At 40.4% G+C, this 17,060-nt stretch overlaps 1 protein-coding gene across 2 annotated transcripts in view; it reads left to right on the top strand.

Annotated features, from left to right (window-relative positions):
• The window catches only part of STMN2 (stathmin 2), a 52,048-nt gene extending 35,587 nt beyond the window's left edge, over positions 1 to 16,461 (top strand). For both annotated transcript variants that reach the window (XM_007052938.3, XM_043539440.1), the window contains exons 4-5: positions 11,955 to 12,146; positions 15,089 to 16,461. In XM_007052938.3, the coding sequence (XP_007053000.1) occupies positions 11,955 to 12,146; positions 15,089 to 15,148 (252 nt within the window). In that variant the 3' untranslated portion in view covers positions 15,149 to 16,461. The remainder of the gene's footprint in view (positions 1 to 11,954; positions 12,147 to 15,088) is intronic.
• Positions 16,462 to 17,060: the final 599 nt, after the last annotated feature.

Here is a 17,060-nt window from a genome sequence, read left to right as displayed (position 1 = left end):
AAAGCTCATCTTTGCATGCCTGTAGCACTGAGGGCTGCTCTGTGGAGGACTAACAAGACTTATGCTATGTTAGAGCATTCTCAGGGCTGCTCTAAATTATGCCAAGCTGCAATGACCACAGGAGGCTGAAAATGCAGTGGAAGACTGGAGACAGTACTGGCCACTCTCCCTTTCCTCCTGCCAGGCTGTCTTTTCCCTGCCACACAGAAGGAGAGTGGAGTAAAAGCTTCTAACCTCTATGCCACCAAATGATCTATTTTATCTTGGGGTGATCTTGCCCGGGCCTGTTAAGCTGGCATTAGACTCACATTTCACTGGTGAGTTGATGCAAAGTGACTACACCTCACAGAGAATCTGAGGTGTTATTTTTCCTCATGGGGGAGGGATAGCTCAGTGGTTTGAGCATTGGCCTGCTAAACCCAGGGTTGTGAGTTCAATCCTTGAGGGGGCCATTTAGGGATCTGGGGCAAAAATTGGGGATTGGACTAGATGACCTCCTGAGGTCCCGTCCAACCCTGATATTCTATGATTCTAAGGTGCCTGAAAGTAAAACAAGCTCAGCTGTCTCTGAGCTTTTAGTCTGCCTCTTGAATCTTGTCATTTGTTATAAATTAAGAGCACAGTTTGTAGAATTTTGTCAAAAGGTGGAAGAAAATAAGCAAAGAAATTAATGAGCTCATGCTGCAGCCTGGAACCACATGCAGCAGCTTCCAGACTGTTTCTTTTCAGAAGAATGAAATAAAAAAAACCTCTCCCCCCTTCCCCTTCTCAACTCAGTTACTGACTAGTCTAAATCAGGAGTAACTCCCCATCCAAGTGAATGGAGTGGGAGGAGAATCAGACCCATTAAACTCAATGGGACTAGGCTGATTTACACCACCTGAGGATCTGAGCCTTATGTCAATCCATTTAGAACACTGCTGACATAAAGAGACAGAAATGGGGATGAAATGGCAGCAGTTAAACTCGACAATTTGTGCATATTTCACTGTGAAACCTAAACCTTTGTGGCCAATTTATTTTACTGATCAGAGTGTGTATATCTTCCAATATAAAACCTAATAATGTAATTAGGCTGGAAATTGGCTTAAGAGTTGCCAACACTGATGTCTTCTTTTCCCCTACCAATATGTTCATTTTGAATGATGATCTCCACATATCCTTTCTAGCTGGGTTATTGTAACCTATGAGATCCACAGGATCCGCATCATCCTTTTCTACCCACGCGCTACAGTTGTCAGGCATAATCATTCTAGATCATGTCTTTTGGGCACAGTTTTAAATAAAATCAAGTACAACTAATTGATTGCCTTTGACAAAAGTCATTAATTGATTTCACACCATTTTGGAGTTAGAGTGGACTGTGTTAATTTGATTAGTGTTCATTAATAAATTGTCAAATTCATGTGAAAAAGCCTACAGCGATGCATACATTTCAATGACTCCTTATATGTGCTCTAGGTTCCCTAGTTTTTTGATTATCACTCTTTTTATCACTGTATACTCATCCCTTTATCATTTTCCTTCTTTTCTTCTCCCCCTTTTCCTCCCCTCCTGTGGGCCCTACCAAAATACAAATTATAATTAACATGTATTGCTGTTTGAGGAATTTTTAAAAAATACTGCATCTCAAAGTGATATGCACTTTGGATAGCAATGGAGTTCTCCATTCCATGTATAGACTCCCCTTACTGCATCCCATTATTATCCCATTATTTTAATGGTGTGAGGGGGTGCTATGTTTTCCTCCCCAAGTAGGTAATCAGAAAGATCTCATCATCCTTTCCAATTAAGAAATGAGAGCTCATTATCTCTGTGAGAAGCAGAAGTTTATTTCTTAACAGTATGGAAAGCTCAACCAAATCTCTAACATGATGCAACAATTTATACCCATTGGCCTTGGAATATTTAGCTATCACACCAGATTTCTACGCTTGAAAAGCCCTAGGTTGAATTATACATTGTGATCACCATTAATCAGCATGAAAATTAGACACTAAAGGGATTTCTACTAGTTTTAGGATTAGAGTAGAGAACTCATATTTAATTAAATCCTCTTAATGGCTTTGTATTTGGATGGAAATTAATTGCACTAGTCCCTAATGCATAACACCACAGCGGATGAAGAATAATGGTCATATTTTCTAGCATTCGTGCTGTCAATTATATAGTAAAGCCAATGTGTCTTTTTAATACCATGATTATTAATGTTGAAGGATAAGCTCCCACCCAGGCATCACAGCCTGGGCAGTGTCTATCCCTGTTGTATCGAGTGGCCGGTTTTCCTAGATTTGCCTCTCTATCTTCTAACACCATTGCAGTACTCACCATCTGGCTGTGGGAGTGGAACACATTACCTCCTTTGAGGCCATCTTTCATGCTGCTTCATTCATTGGCAAAAGGCATTTGATCCTCCTCTTCTCTGGCAGTATCACTAGAGACAAAGGCACCTGTTTTCCACTCCACTGCATGCCACAAAGTCGAGCAAAGCCTTATTAGACATGCTGCCAAGGACACAAACCTCAAAGGAGGCAGCAAATAGAAGCTGGAGACTACTACTTTCCTTCTGTGCTAGGCCAACGGAAGCCCCTTCACCTCTCACATGAGGTGATTGGCCAGTTGAAGTGGAAAATGAAGCCAGGTAGCAGCCCACTGTGCTGCATGTTTCCTTGCCAAAGCTGGAGATTTTATTGTGAATTTCCCCTTGGGAATTATTTTGTTCTCCTTGTAGCAGCCTTAACTTTCAAACCACGGCTTCCACTCTCTTAGGAGGAGGTGCAGAGGTTAGTTTCACCCAACTGAGTAAGGCTTATTAGCACTAGGGCCACACAGTCAGCAACGCTGTCACGGGGGAATGAGACTGGGAAGCACTGTGGAGAAAATGCCAAACAGTGAGGAGGTGGGGGATATGACAGAGACAAGGATTCTGCATGGATTCTTGCATTATTCCTCGTGTCTAAGAGGTCATGCCCTTGCCCTTGCCCTTCCACACAGCCACTCACCCCACACCCTGAGGAGCTAATGAAATCTCTTTAATTTTTTGCAGCTTTGAAGTTATATACATGTTGCGCTGGTTTGGCTCCTTCCAAATGCTTTTGCATGCAATAGCGTGGGAGGTCAATGCCAGAAGCTACCTTTTGCAAACAGTAACTCAAAGACAAACAGTGATACTAAACAAAATTCAATGGCGGGAAGCTGACTCTAAACAAACTGAGACTAGAAATAAAGGGCAATTTTTTTTTTTAACAATGAGGGTAATTAATAGTTGGAATAACTTACCTAGGGGGTTGGTGGATTCTGTTACTTCAAGTCTTCAAAGGTAGGATGTGGTTGGAATTATTCTTAATTTATTAACACAGGATATTGCCAGACACTAATTCAACCACAAATTCCTTTATTCAATCCAAAAATCAAATGATATTTATACAATTGCTCTAAACATGCCTAAAAAGTCTAAATAATAAGCACTTGTTACACCCACACAGTAACAAACATTCATAAGCATTTGATCAGAGTACTCACAAAAGGGCTAGACAGAGGAGTGCTTAAACTCATGTTGGCTGGCTCCAACTGGTCAGGCAGGTATTAGTATTGAACCTTTAAAAGTTCATCTTTTTAAACTCTTTAACAAACAAATGATGTCACTTCCAATTGCTAACTGTAGCTTAGAACCAGTTTTGGTCAGTGTGATACTGGGCCCCTTTCTCCAATATAAACACTGGTATGTCAGAGTTTACTACCAGTTCACCACAGAACTTTTAACCAAATTGTCACCATCTTCTATAATTTAGAGGCTTTTTTCAAGGACTTTTCCTCCTATCTTATCAGCATCCTTTTAGGTCCAGTTTTTCCAGTCAAGCCACATTCCAAGCTTTGCATTTGCCCCAAAACTTGTCTTGTTAGATGTCACATTCCTTCCACCTTTTTAAGCTATTTTTTTCAAGGCCATATTACATATTTTTCCTTTATTTTCAAAGCCTTTCTATGGCTGATAAACCCCCTTTATTTTACTTACACTACAAAACACATATGTTCCTTCACTCCAACAGATGTCTTTCTAAAATATATGCTATAGCTCAACCACAAGCTATAGTAGCAGTTCTCAAACTGTAGGCTGCAATCCCAAATGGGGTTGCATCATCAGCAGATGGAGTTGCAGTGATCTCTACTATGGGAGGACGCCAGCTTGCTCCACACAATGTGACCTCACACGTATGACATGTGCAAGGACACAATGCATGGAGGATGTGATTTTGCTCTACAAAATGGCATCCTCCACACAGCGCGACCTCACATGCATGAGGTCATACTGTGTAGAGGAAGCCATTTTGTAGAGCAAACTGGCATCCTCCATGCAGAATGACCTTACATGTATGATGCGTGCGAGGTCACATTGTCATGGAGGATGCCATTTTGTTCTTCCATGTTGTTTGGGGCCCTGACAGGAAATACTTCATTAAAATGGGGTTGCGCCGGCAAAAAAAGTTTGGGAACCCCTGAGTTATGGTCTTGATAAAGCAACCACTGGTGAAATTCAGTAGCCTGTGTTATATAGGAGGTCAAACTAGATGATCATTATGGTCCCTTTTGGCTTTAAAATCTAGGAATGTATGAATCAAGATGCAGGAGTCCCAAGGTTATTCCTGAGCTCAGATTTCCAGCTATCAGTTTATCATGACTGGCACAACATGAAGTCTTCCAGCATGACTATTAATTATTAAAATTATTCCTATGGGGAAAAAATAATTTGTGAATAAACAAATGCAGAAGGGGGCCTCCCTATTGAATGTGTGTGAAAGAGGGTTTTGCTTTTTTTTCCCCAGTTAAACAATTCTGATGCCAAGAGCTTGGAAAATAACGGAAAATTAAAGATTTACACTACATCCACAAAGAGAGATGATAAAATACCAAGACAGCTTAGCTAATTGATTGCGTGTGCAACATTGGGGCCTGAAATACTCCCTTTCCCAGAGATCTCCAAGGAGTAAGAGGCTACATTTGTTTTCCACTTACAAACTTTTAGAAAGATCAGTAGGGAGAGAAATGGGAAAGCGAACAGCCGGCACATAGACGGTCTCAGCATTTGCCACTTCTCTCCCCCATCTAGCTAGTTTTCCTTTCTGTTTTGCTTCCTTTTGTTTAAAAATCTTTACTGTCCTTTTGGCTGCTCTGCATGGCAGCTGTGTTTGTTTGGAGACAGAATACAAAATGAAGGGCAGTTCTTTTACAGAATGAGCCCTGCAGTGTAATGAGTAATATAGCTCCCACTTATGGTGCGTCTATATAAGTTGCAGCACATTCTAGTGTACTGTTCTCCCATCTGCTGTTAATAAAGTCCGTTGACAATAACTGTGTATGCCTCACACAGCAGTTTCTCCCCAAGAAAGCATAAGGAATAAAGGTGTTAGAGGTCTGCCTATTGGAAGAGGTACGTTATTTACAGGGTGGAGCTTGGGCACTAGATACAAAATTCTGTCAGAGAGTCAGACATCTGAGTTAGCTCTGGAAGAGAGGAGAGCTGGTTAAAGCCATTTTTCATTTTTGTTATTTCATGTATCATTATTTCATTGTAATCTTACTCACACTCTGATTCCAAGCCCACTAGAAATATCAGGCCCAAGAACCATATTTTGCATGAAAATTCTCCCAAACACAGTGTGGTATACTCACAAATAGGATGTTGTTCTTTAGTACCCTCCCCTTCACTGCCAAACTCTGACACCTTGGCTTGTAAAAGGAGTCGAACAGCAAGAAGGAAAACCGGAGTCTTAAAATTGGACTTCTGTTGAAATAATTGTGGAAATGGCTTTATTTTTTTCAAAATAGCAATACATTTAACATGGGCCCTTTATTCGGAATAGGGCTACATGGCCATGTGAAATCAGAAGCAGCCTATAAGTCCATTGTATCTATGCTATTTTGAGGACAATGCTGTCCTATATACTCCTAAACGTTGCATGCCATGGGAAGACAAACACATTGTTCTGCGTACACATAAAAATCCAAACTGAGGCAAAAGAGCACCTTAACTGAGAAATCCTGTCCTCACATCTCAAAGGGAAATCAGCTAATGCCAAGCACAACTGTATTATATAGCATTTGAATGTATCAAACTCCAGGGCTCCTTATGACATTTCTTTTCATATTATAATTGCCCCACCCAAAGGGCTTAGGCAATGCCATTCCGCTAAGAAAAGAGTTGTCACTGACTGCAGTAACTACTCTAGGCCTTCACTCTGCAAAGGGGTCATCCACATGCATCCCATATGCACTATGAAGTCCCATTGACTGCTATAAGGGTTATATTGGTATTTAAGCTTTAAAAAAATAACAAATATTTAATTACAGACAAAAATATGTGGACATTAAGGGTGAGTACACGCAATTCCTATACATTTCTAGTGAAAACTGGACATCTAAATTCCTTAGCTTTGAAAAATTCAGCCTCAAAATATATTGAATTCCCTCCAAGTGTGACATTTCTCTTTTGACTTAAAATTAATGCAAAGAGCTATTTACCATTTACTTAGGGTACCAGGGAATATCCTTAATTTTCTTCAGTAATGTGGTATTAGAGGAAGAAGTAAGTTACATCAACATATCATGGCAAAATATTTTCCCTTAAAGCACATTAAATGAAAAAGTAGATATATGGATGCAGTTAAGTCCAAAATTATTCCCTACAGTGTTCTAAAATAGGGGCAATCAAAAATGAAATGTAAGGGACTCAGATGTAGTAAAGCTCCTGGTTAGCTGTATATTATCTGTGCCAGTCTAGAAAACAATTAACTCAAATACCACACAATCAAATAGTCAGTTACAGAGAAGCCAGTAGAAAACCTCACAAAAATATGTAACTGCACTTTCAAAACTCATGTATACCAGCAAGTCTATTCTCATCCCCATACACCTCATTAATGTTAATGGAAGGTCTATGCATTTTGTCTAGTCCCTAAGATGCTTCATGGAAGGGACACGGTTGTCAGACTGCTAATCCACATTTTACATTAATATACCAAACATCAAGTTTGCTTTAAAAAAAAATTCAGACCAGATTCAGACACTTTATTATACCAATTGTAATCAGATCCAGCCAATCAGTGGGCTAGATGGATGGCATTTAATTATCAGTATAAATCAAAATTGGAGTAATTAGAAACAGACTTATTCAGAAAGATGCATTAAATACTGAAAATAGAAAACTATGGCTCAAGGACTTAGTAAATGAGCTATGGAGCTTTTGATATCTAGATGGTTGGTTCAATCAATGATTAAATGTTTTGTTAACATCAGACAATTGGTTCATGGCCTCCATGAAATGTGCTGGTGGCCTCAAAACAATTCCCAAAAAACAGCTGTCTCCATTGTAAAAACTACCTGCTGTCAGCGCTAACTGTTCTGCCCCACCACTGTCTTTTGCTAGAGAGGAAAGGATTGAATGGGCCTGGAGACTGTCCCATGCTCTCAGTGCTAGAAATGATCACTCCAGGATTAGGCTGAGGTGTGCTGGTGGGGTTGGAGAACTTTGCATTGCCATTACCAATGCTGTGTGACTGTTTTTGAACAGAGAACTCCTGGCTTCTGGGTGGTAAATCCAGCTCCCTTCACAAATCTTCATTCACTAGTACAAATCTAGAGGGGAAAATAGCAGGACTTTTATTATTATTATTTAAAATAGCTAAAGAAGAAACAAGCCTCATTCTGAGTCCGTCAGATGCAGATGTTCACAATTTACACAGCCAGATTTTCAATGCATGGCCTCTCTTTGTGACTGTGCAGCGTTGGGAACACAACCATATGCACGGATTCACTTAATGTATGTGAGCTAATTATAGACCTGACATGCACAAAGCCCAAAAGCATGCATAAACTCTGTGCAAATGTCTTTCACACATATCAATTATATGCAAGAACTGTTCATAAAGCTGCATGAGAGCAAATGATCGTCTCAACAAGACACCTCTGAAAATTTCTCCACATTGCAAAACCATGACACAGTTTAGCACTGTTGGCTCAACAGGGGATACAGACTAGAAAACAGATGACAGAAAGGGTGTGCACTAGTGAGATGGGCACTAGACAAGGCCTCAGGAACCCAAAGATGAAAAGTGGGCCACTTAAGTCATTGGGAATTTTTCCTTTGACTTCAACAGAGGAAGGATTTCATCCATGGATTCCACAGCTAGCTCTTCCACTGATCTATTGCGTGACCAAGTCACTTCACTACACTGCATTTGTTTCCCCTCCCACTTTTTGTCCATTTTGTCTATATAGATTATAATTTCTTCAGGACAGGGGCTGTCTCTCACAGTGTGTTTGTACAGTGCCTAGCACAGTGGGGTTTCTATTGCAGCTGGGGCATCTAGACACTATTGCAACACACCTCATAATTCATACTGTGTCCCATGTGAGGAATGAGATGTACTGGCAACAATCTATGAAGAAGCCAGTGCTGTGCAAGCCAGCATGGTGTCTAGTTCTACCCCATTCCCTCACTTTGATGCGCAACAGCAAGAAAACAACTAAATTAATTTCCCCTGAAAATGTCATTCCTTGATCTCAATGTTGTTTTTCTATAAATGCTTGGTCTTTACTTTGGCATTTACACTGCAGGAGGAGACCTTTATCCTGTCTTAACATTCTATTCTATTAACTTTATCTTTTCAATATACAATACTCTGAGATACACCAAAGTTAATGCAATTCCCACTGAATGTGTTAATAAAAAAAAATCCTGCAACTGGATTAATTTTGCAGCATCAAAGTGAACCTTTCATAATTGGAACTTGCCCCCATATGTCCTTAAAACTAATACAGTCATGGTGTGCATTCAAGTGCAAATTTCAACCTTAAAAGGAATTGTTCTCCTAGTTCACTTCCTGCTATTTGAGTAATCCTTTCTTTTTTTCTCTACAGAGCTGATTTAATATACTTTTGGATGTGCTTGTCACAGGAAAGTAGATAAATCTGGAAAAATAGAAAATCCTTGTATATACACACAGCTGAACACAATTTTCAACTTGAATGTCTTAAAAAGACACACCTCCATAGTCTGCATTTGCAAGCTCTACAGGCACTTTGACATTTAAAATGGGCATTTAGTTGACTATATGTCTACTGTAAGCATCCAGATGTGGGATTTGGAGCTCCTATTAAATCACCCTTAAAAACTGGGGTCACAGTTGCTTTTTATAACATCCACTAAAAAAAAAAAAGGTCATAAACAACTTTGCTGCATTGGCCTCTTTTTCAGCATACTTGAATATCAGCATGAGTTGAAGGATCTGTGTCTAGAGTGCCTTACAACATTTGTAAGCAGATGTTGTGGGGCAAAATAATGTTGCAAGTCGAAAAAGCTAACAGAATGTTAGCAACCATTAGGCAAGGGATAGATAATAAGACAGAAAATATCATAGTGCCACTATATAAATCTATGGTGTGCTCACACCTTGAATACTGAGTGAAGTTCTGGTCTCACCATCTCAAAAAAGATAGGTCAGGACTGGAAAAAGTACAGAGAAAGGCAACACAAGTGATGTGGGGTTTGGAGCAGCTTCCAGATGAGGAGAGATTAACAAGAATGGGACTGTTCATCTTGGAAAAGAGACGACTGAGGGGCGCTATGATCGAGGTCTATAAAATCAAGAATGGGGTGGAGACAGTAAATAAGGAAGTGTTATTTACCTCTTCACATAGCACAAGAACTAGGGGGTCACCCAATAAAATTAATAGGTACCAGTTGTAAAACAAACATAAGGAAGTACTTTTTCAACACACAGTCCAGCTGTGGAATGCATTGCCTGGGGATGTTGTGAAGGCCAAAAGTATAACTGGGTTCAGAAGAGAATTACACAAGTTCATGGAGGATAAGTCCATTAATGGCTAGTAGCCAAGATGATCAGGGATGCATCCCCATGCTCTGGGTGTCCCTAAACCTCTGAGTGCCAGAAACTGGGACAGGATGACCAGGGGGCTAACTTAATTATTGCCCTGTTCACTCTCTCTGAAACATCTGGCACCAGCCACTGTTGGAAGACAGGATACTGGGCTAGATGGACCATTAGTCTGACCCAGCATGGTCATCTGATGATATTTATAAGTGTGCGAGAAAGTTGTTTGTGCTCTAACGTGGAATGTTACGTCTATGAATTAATAACCAGATCACTGCCAAAAAGTGTGCACAGTAGTACACACAGGAAGAGACAAATTATGTAAACTATAGACTTTCTGCTTCTGTTGGAATTATACGTATGTTACTTTTGGAGCCACTGAATTCCAACAGAAATAACGAAGGAGCTAGTTTGCTAATCACAGTCATATTAGTCGTAATCACTCTTTAGCTCAGTGGTGGACAACCTGCAGCACACAGCCCATCAGGGTAATCTGCTGGCAGGCCGCAAGACAGTTCATTTACATTGACCGTCCACAGGCACAGTCGCGCACAACTCCCAGTGGCTGCGGTTCGCCATTCCAGCCAATGGGAGCTGCAGGAAGCAGCTGTCAGCATGTCCCTGCCCACCACTGCCTTAGCTCTTTCAACGTCTGCTACAGACTTTGATCAGACATGGAGGAAATGTTCTTTTGCCATATGTTTTTGAGGCAGATACCATTCCACCGCTACAGTGCGAAAAACAATTTGGCTTCCCTCCAAGTCTTGCTTTATTAGGCTATGATGGTGATCTGACCATTGAAGGCCAGATTCACAGCTGCTGTAAAACTGAAGTCAATGGAAAAATTTACATTAGCTGAGGCTCTACCCCTGGTACTTTTCCATTTATTTTGCACCAGCCACTTCATGTAGCTAGACTAGTGTTCATCTCACAATGGAAATCGTCCATTCAAATTCCTGTTCCATTCCAGGTTGCTAAATCCTGGGGTATTTATGGAAGAGTTTATAAACATACCCAGGCCATTTATATTGAGAGATCAGAACTCTTCATAATGTATAATATATGGCAAATACCCAGACTAACAAGTTATCAATATAAGGCCCTGTATATACTGTATCTCCTGGGACGGTCTTAACATTGCAACCTCGTTGACTTGCATCAGAAGATCAGTGGTTTCATTTTGTTTTAAGTGAACTTCAATGTCCTAAACGTAATTCTAAACTAACAGCAAAGCTCATGTTTCTAGCAATTGTGCTCATAAGTAAGGATAATAGAATTCAGGGTGCAGATTGCATGCATTTAAGATCCTCTGTAGATTTCATGGTCTTTGCAGAATTTAAGCTTTTGATTGAAAAAATTATTGTTTTAGGCCTTTTGTTTGGAAAAATAACCTTCTTCCTGTTTACAGAAACAAAATGGAGCCAGATCAGATCTGAACTTCCTCCAGTCATCTTAAGGAAATGTTAACTTTAAAGCCTATATGTGATCATTTCAACATGTACTTCTAAAGATAGCTTGAGGAAAACAAAAAAATTCATAGCTCTTGTTTCTGAAGCCCAATTATAAAAGAGTACAACTTTTTAGACTGAAATCCCATATAATTTTGAAATTACTGCATCTCTTACCACTGAAATATTTAAGGCAGGTACAGGGTCACATGGTAGCCTTATTAATCCAGAATTCTCAAATATTCTCCTTCAGATGTTTCCTTATTTGAATTCCTCACATATGTTCAGTATCTTCATACCTCAGTTATTGAAATGGGCCTTGCTTATAATGGATGTGGGAGGAAACAGAGTTTTTCCAGAATGTCCCTCAGATCTATTGCCACTATTAATAAGTGTATTTATTTCTTACTCTACATATATTTTATTAATGTAGTTTTACCAAGCATTTCGAGAAAAAACAAAACAGCAGATCTCACAAAAATCCAGACTCAGTGCGCTTGCCCTTTCTAATCAAAGACTTGCTTATTAGTGTTTTTTATTTACTCAGATTGCCTTATCCACTGTCTTCTGACATTCCCTAGACTATTGCCTCAGCAGGATGTGTCTTTTTTCCCAGTCCCAGGAGGCCCAGGTGCTGAAACATCTGGCAGAAAAGAGAGAACATGAGCGAGAAGTCCTTCAGAAGGCTTTGGAGGAGAACAATAACTTCAGCAAAATGGCAGAGGAAAAGCTGATACTGAAAATGGAACAGATCAAAGAAAACCGTGAAGCTAATTTAGCTGCTCTTATTGAACGTCTTCAAGAAAAGGTAATCAGGTCATGACGCCACACCACAGCCTGCAGCAAGAATTAGGGTCAAAATTTTCAAAAGTGACCGGTGATTTGGGGTGACTCCATTTTTAGATCCCTTAACTTGAGGCACTTTAAAGGGGGCCAATCTTCAGAGGATGAGTTTTCAGGGCTTTCTGAAAACCATGTCCCATTAAGATGACAAGCCGAGCACTCAAAATCACTAATTGCTTTTGAAAAATCTTGGCCTCCTTCTCAGACTATACCAGCTAGTTCTCTACTATCCCCAATTCTGATATGCTTTCAGGCCTGTTTATCTGTTCCCTTTTCTGGCTGAGACCTGCACCTTTACCATTATGGGCAAAGAGTCTGTGTTTTTGAAATCAAAGGCCCCAGGTTCAAAGAGAAAAAATGCCAAAGAAAATTTGTTTGGGTTTAATTTCTGGCTTCTAAGTGGGATTTATGAACAATGTGGAATAAATCATTTGTCTCATATTTAACCACATACATCCATAAATGGACTGTGTTGCAATCACTCTCCTAATTGAGGGAGATTAGATCTATTTTTTGGACCCCTTCAATAGACATCCCCAGGGGCTGAGCGTACTTACCATTTCTAATGCAACCCTCCCAGCCTGGAGAGCAAAAGCAAAAGAGGAAAAGGAACCAGATATGATAAAGTCCTTTTAACTTGTTCTGCAGAGAATGTTAACTTTTCTCTGTTGGGATACAATACGAGCTGCTATTTTGAAGCATCTAATATGTCAGCTGACCAGTGTATATACCTCTCAATTGTCCCTGATGAAGAGGGATCTCCATTGTAGATCTACGCTTTTCTCCATCTTACGCTCATCTTACGGCCATCTCACCTGTTAACTGTCGATAATTGGCGTCAGAGATGTCACATCAGGAAGCAGAGCTGGACAAGAAAGCGAGGGCAGCATCCTGTGTTATACCCTAAAGACGGATGTAACAGGCTGTTTCAACCAAGTCTCTGGGAGCCCCAGGATTGTGCCTAACCTCCCTGACAGTGTTCTTTTAAATAAGTTAGACTACAAAAACAATCAAGCTACCTCACATTATTTTCATTTACTTCCTGTTACTTATAGGAGGAGGATGAAAAAAAAAAAACAAAGAAAGAAAAATGGGGGCGGGAGGAGATAAGAGAGAATGTTCTTTTTCTTGGCTGGGTCCCAAAAATGAAGCCGAGCACGGGGCCCCACTAACTCTAAATCCGCCACTGGCTCAACCTCATCTTTGGAATACTCAGATTGCCCCTTCTCGGGGATCTCACTGATTTCAATATAAGAGCTATCCCGTGCCTATGTCAGCTGTAAATCTTGTCCTTCAGATAGTGTTCTTTGTGGTCTCCTTCACAGTGATGAGGCACGTCTGAATCCCCAGCTCTTCTAAAGAGGGTGGACATTAACTCACTAACAGTTAGTATCAGTTGCGAGTGGGGACTCTCAATTCCCATGTCCCTGCTGAACCCTGAGGAGTTTCATACCTGGATACTGCCCCGGCATAATGGTGATCTCGGAAAGTTATAGAAACTAAAGCACAGACTGCAGAGGAGGTGGCTGGGTGTCTGTCCCCTGCAGCAGCATCTCGTTTGGTACAAAGACTTATTCTAGGCATATAGAAGATACATTATTGTCCCCAGCCATAGGACAGAGAACCATTCTCTGCAAGAAACTCTCCTGTTGAAATGTTTCGGCTAATGTGCAGTCTGATTCATCCAGATGACTGCTTCAGTCTGTCAGCAGCTCCTTTGGATGAGACCACAATGAGTTGTGACCTTTGAGACTATAGTTAGGTCTCTCCTTGCCTTTTGACTGTGAAAGTTGCAAGCTAGTTATGGAGTGCATTTATGACTGGTGTCTTGTTTCGGACAAGGATGTCCAGGGTTCTCAGAAGCTCACTAATGCAGATCTGATTCATGTCCATTTAGGGTTGTTCTGATTCTTTTCCAGTGTGGCTGTGCTACCCTTACTGACAGGCATTGTCACCATGCGACATTCTGCCGGCATCCTGCCCAGATGCCTTTGTGGAGGGATTCTTAAGTCCTTTTCCTCACACTGCATCTGCATAGAATTTAGCCCTAAATTAGAATTGTTCCCTTTTTACTCCAAGTCTTCCACAAGTTCAGTGTCTGGATAGTACCTTGTCAGGCTATTGATCCTGGCGTTTACTTTGCCAGTGACGGCAACCTCAATTGCTTGCTTGTCCACTTCTCCCTCAATCACCTCCGTGCTTCCTCACATGCCATCCCCGTGCATTGGAACATCTCCACATAAGTATAAATAAAACTGTCAACTTATCCTTAAAAGCTACCTCTGAAATGATGCCTATAAATTTCTCCTGCTGGCACCGGTTAGGGTAAATGATGATCTGCGATTTCTGCTTCTCTGTTCAACTCTGCTCATTTCATTACTCATTCCCACACCCTTCCCCATCATATATGTCTAGTTTTCCTCTTGTTGTGTCCTGTCATCTAGATTGTGAGCTATCTGGCTACTTTGATGGAGCCATGATCCTTAACTGCAGCTCCTACGGACTACTGTAATACAAACAGTAATAATAACCACTTCTCACACACGAAGATATGGTAACCTGCTAGCAAGAAGGTAATTACCTAGAGCCAATTCACCTCAGCAGAGATTAAATTTAGGGTGAAATTCCCTCCTGTGCAGAGGGCATGCCACAGGGGCTATGTCACTCTTAAATCCTACTTAAGACCTCAAAATAGGACTTAAGTCAAATTTAAGTAATGAATAGGCCTTGTGCTGGCCTGGTGAATTTCATCCTTTATGAGCAGCACCCTCAAAAGATTGTTTTTCTACTGAGGCTATCTATGCACAGGTGACCTGTACACAGAGAGCAAGGGGTTTCCCTTAAGAATCTTCCTGGGCAGGTGCAGCAAAGAAGAGGTTTGACCTTTCCTTTCTTGATGTTTTCCAGGAGAGGCATGCTGCAGAGGTCCGTAGAAACAAGGAGCTCCAGGTGGAACTGTCTGGCTGAAAAAAGCAACGGTGGATGAGACACCTCCCCACCATTAGTAAACTCCCCTGCCTATATTATTACGGATCATGCGATATCAGTATGGGAAATGTATGACATGGTTTAAAAAAAAAAAAAAAAAAAATCAAGAACTCAATAAAAAACAAAACAAAAACAAAAATAAAAACAATATGGTCTCTCTGCAGAATGATTTGCTTGATGTTTAAAAAAAACTTGGATCTTATTTTGTAAATACTTACATTTTTGTTAAAAAATACAAGTATTGCATTATGCAAGTTATTTCATAATCTTACATGTCCTGTAACAGGCTTTTGATGTTGTCTATTTCCACTCAGTTGAATTTGCTAGGTCTGTTCATTTGAAGCAGCCCATGTCTAATTCCATTCCCTGCCATTTTAATTCTAACCATCCAATGAGGTCAATAGTAGGTCTATGGTGCTAGAGACCAATCATCGCCTAGTAACCCAGAAGGCTTTGTAATCAATAAGCTCTGTTAAAACAATAACTAGATCACAGGTATTGTGACTCCACATGAAGCTGTCCAGATAGAAAGCTCTTAAAACATTGTGTGTTCATAATTTATTTACACCTATCCTTGGTAGCATCAAAATGAACCAGAGATTAAAACTGTTATTTGCAATGTTTATTTTGTCTGCCTTCATCAGATCAGAGGCAACAAATATTGCTTTTTTAATAAGAGTTACTGATAAGAAGGCAAGTGACATCCATCTGAGCCAAAGTTTAGAAGCTGAGTATCATAAACAGCTAGCTATGAAAAATCCTAAATGGTACACAACAGCCATAAAAAATCCTAATTGTCTCACAAGCTTAATTCACCAGTTGAAGATTTATTGATGGAGCAATTAATCAACATCAAGTGGCTTTATCTGTAGATGCCATGATCTAGGATATTCATTTGAAGCTACTATGTTACATGTGTAAAAATACAAGAGGCTTCTGAATATTTCTACCTGGAACCAATGAGCTGGCTGTTGTATTTTTTTTTTTTTTTAAACACTGCTGATTTCCACTCAACATGACCTGTCCTCTTCAGTGTTAGTCAACCTGACCTACTTTAAAGACATCTAGAAAAAAGAGGGCTGATGCGGCAGGAATCATTAGACAGGGTGCTTGTGCCAAGTACGATATCACCAAACCTAACATATCCCTTAAAAGAGCTGCCGTTTTGAAGTGGTCCCTACCCCCTGGAGGTTGCTGCCTGCATATTCTACTCTTCATTAGTGCTATTTTCCTGTATGTCATTGTGAGCAAGCTGTGATTAATAAAGAATTGGGGTTCTGTGAACTGAAAAAGGGCTTGTCTGTTCTCTTGCTCCATCACTTCTCTTACACATGCCACCGTGAAGTTAAAGTCCACTGATTTCATACCATATTATTACCTGTCTTCGAGGCGGAGATATAATGCAATACTGAAGGGTGACTTTACAGAGCACAGAATGTAATAAAAAAAAAGAAACCACCAGTAAAAAGTCAAGTGGGGATGCAGGCTTACCAATACGGTCATGTCCCACAACAAGCACATATCATGGCCCCAACATTTGCTATCTGTTAACACATTGATATTAGAGCCTAAGGAAACTCACTTCCAGGCTTAAATGAACAAGGCAAAATAGCTAGAGATGGTGGTGAGCAGCAGGATTTGGCTGTAGCACTGGATCTGGACTCACACCATGTAGAGTCACAGGTTTGGTCAATCAAGAATAATTATTTTCAAATAATTTCTGATTTAAATCCAGGAAAGCAAAGCTACTGAGAGAGGTTCCTGAAGAAAGATGGGCCAAGACAAATATTTATGCTAAATTCCCTGAATCTGGGGGGTTCCAAGGCCCAAAATCTGAACCAGCCCAGGGTTTGGTTTTGCAAAACTAGAATCCACCCAACAAACTCAGTCC

The sequence above is a fragment of the Chelonia mydas genome, chromosome 2 (assembly GCF_015237465.2).
Source record: "Chelonia mydas isolate rCheMyd1 chromosome 2, rCheMyd1.pri.v2, whole genome shotgun sequence".
Lineage (NCBI taxonomy): Eukaryota > Metazoa > Chordata > Testudines > Cheloniidae > Chelonia > Chelonia mydas.
The sequence above is the reverse complement of the archived record's forward strand: the minus strand, read 5'-3'. Positions and strand labels throughout refer to the sequence as shown.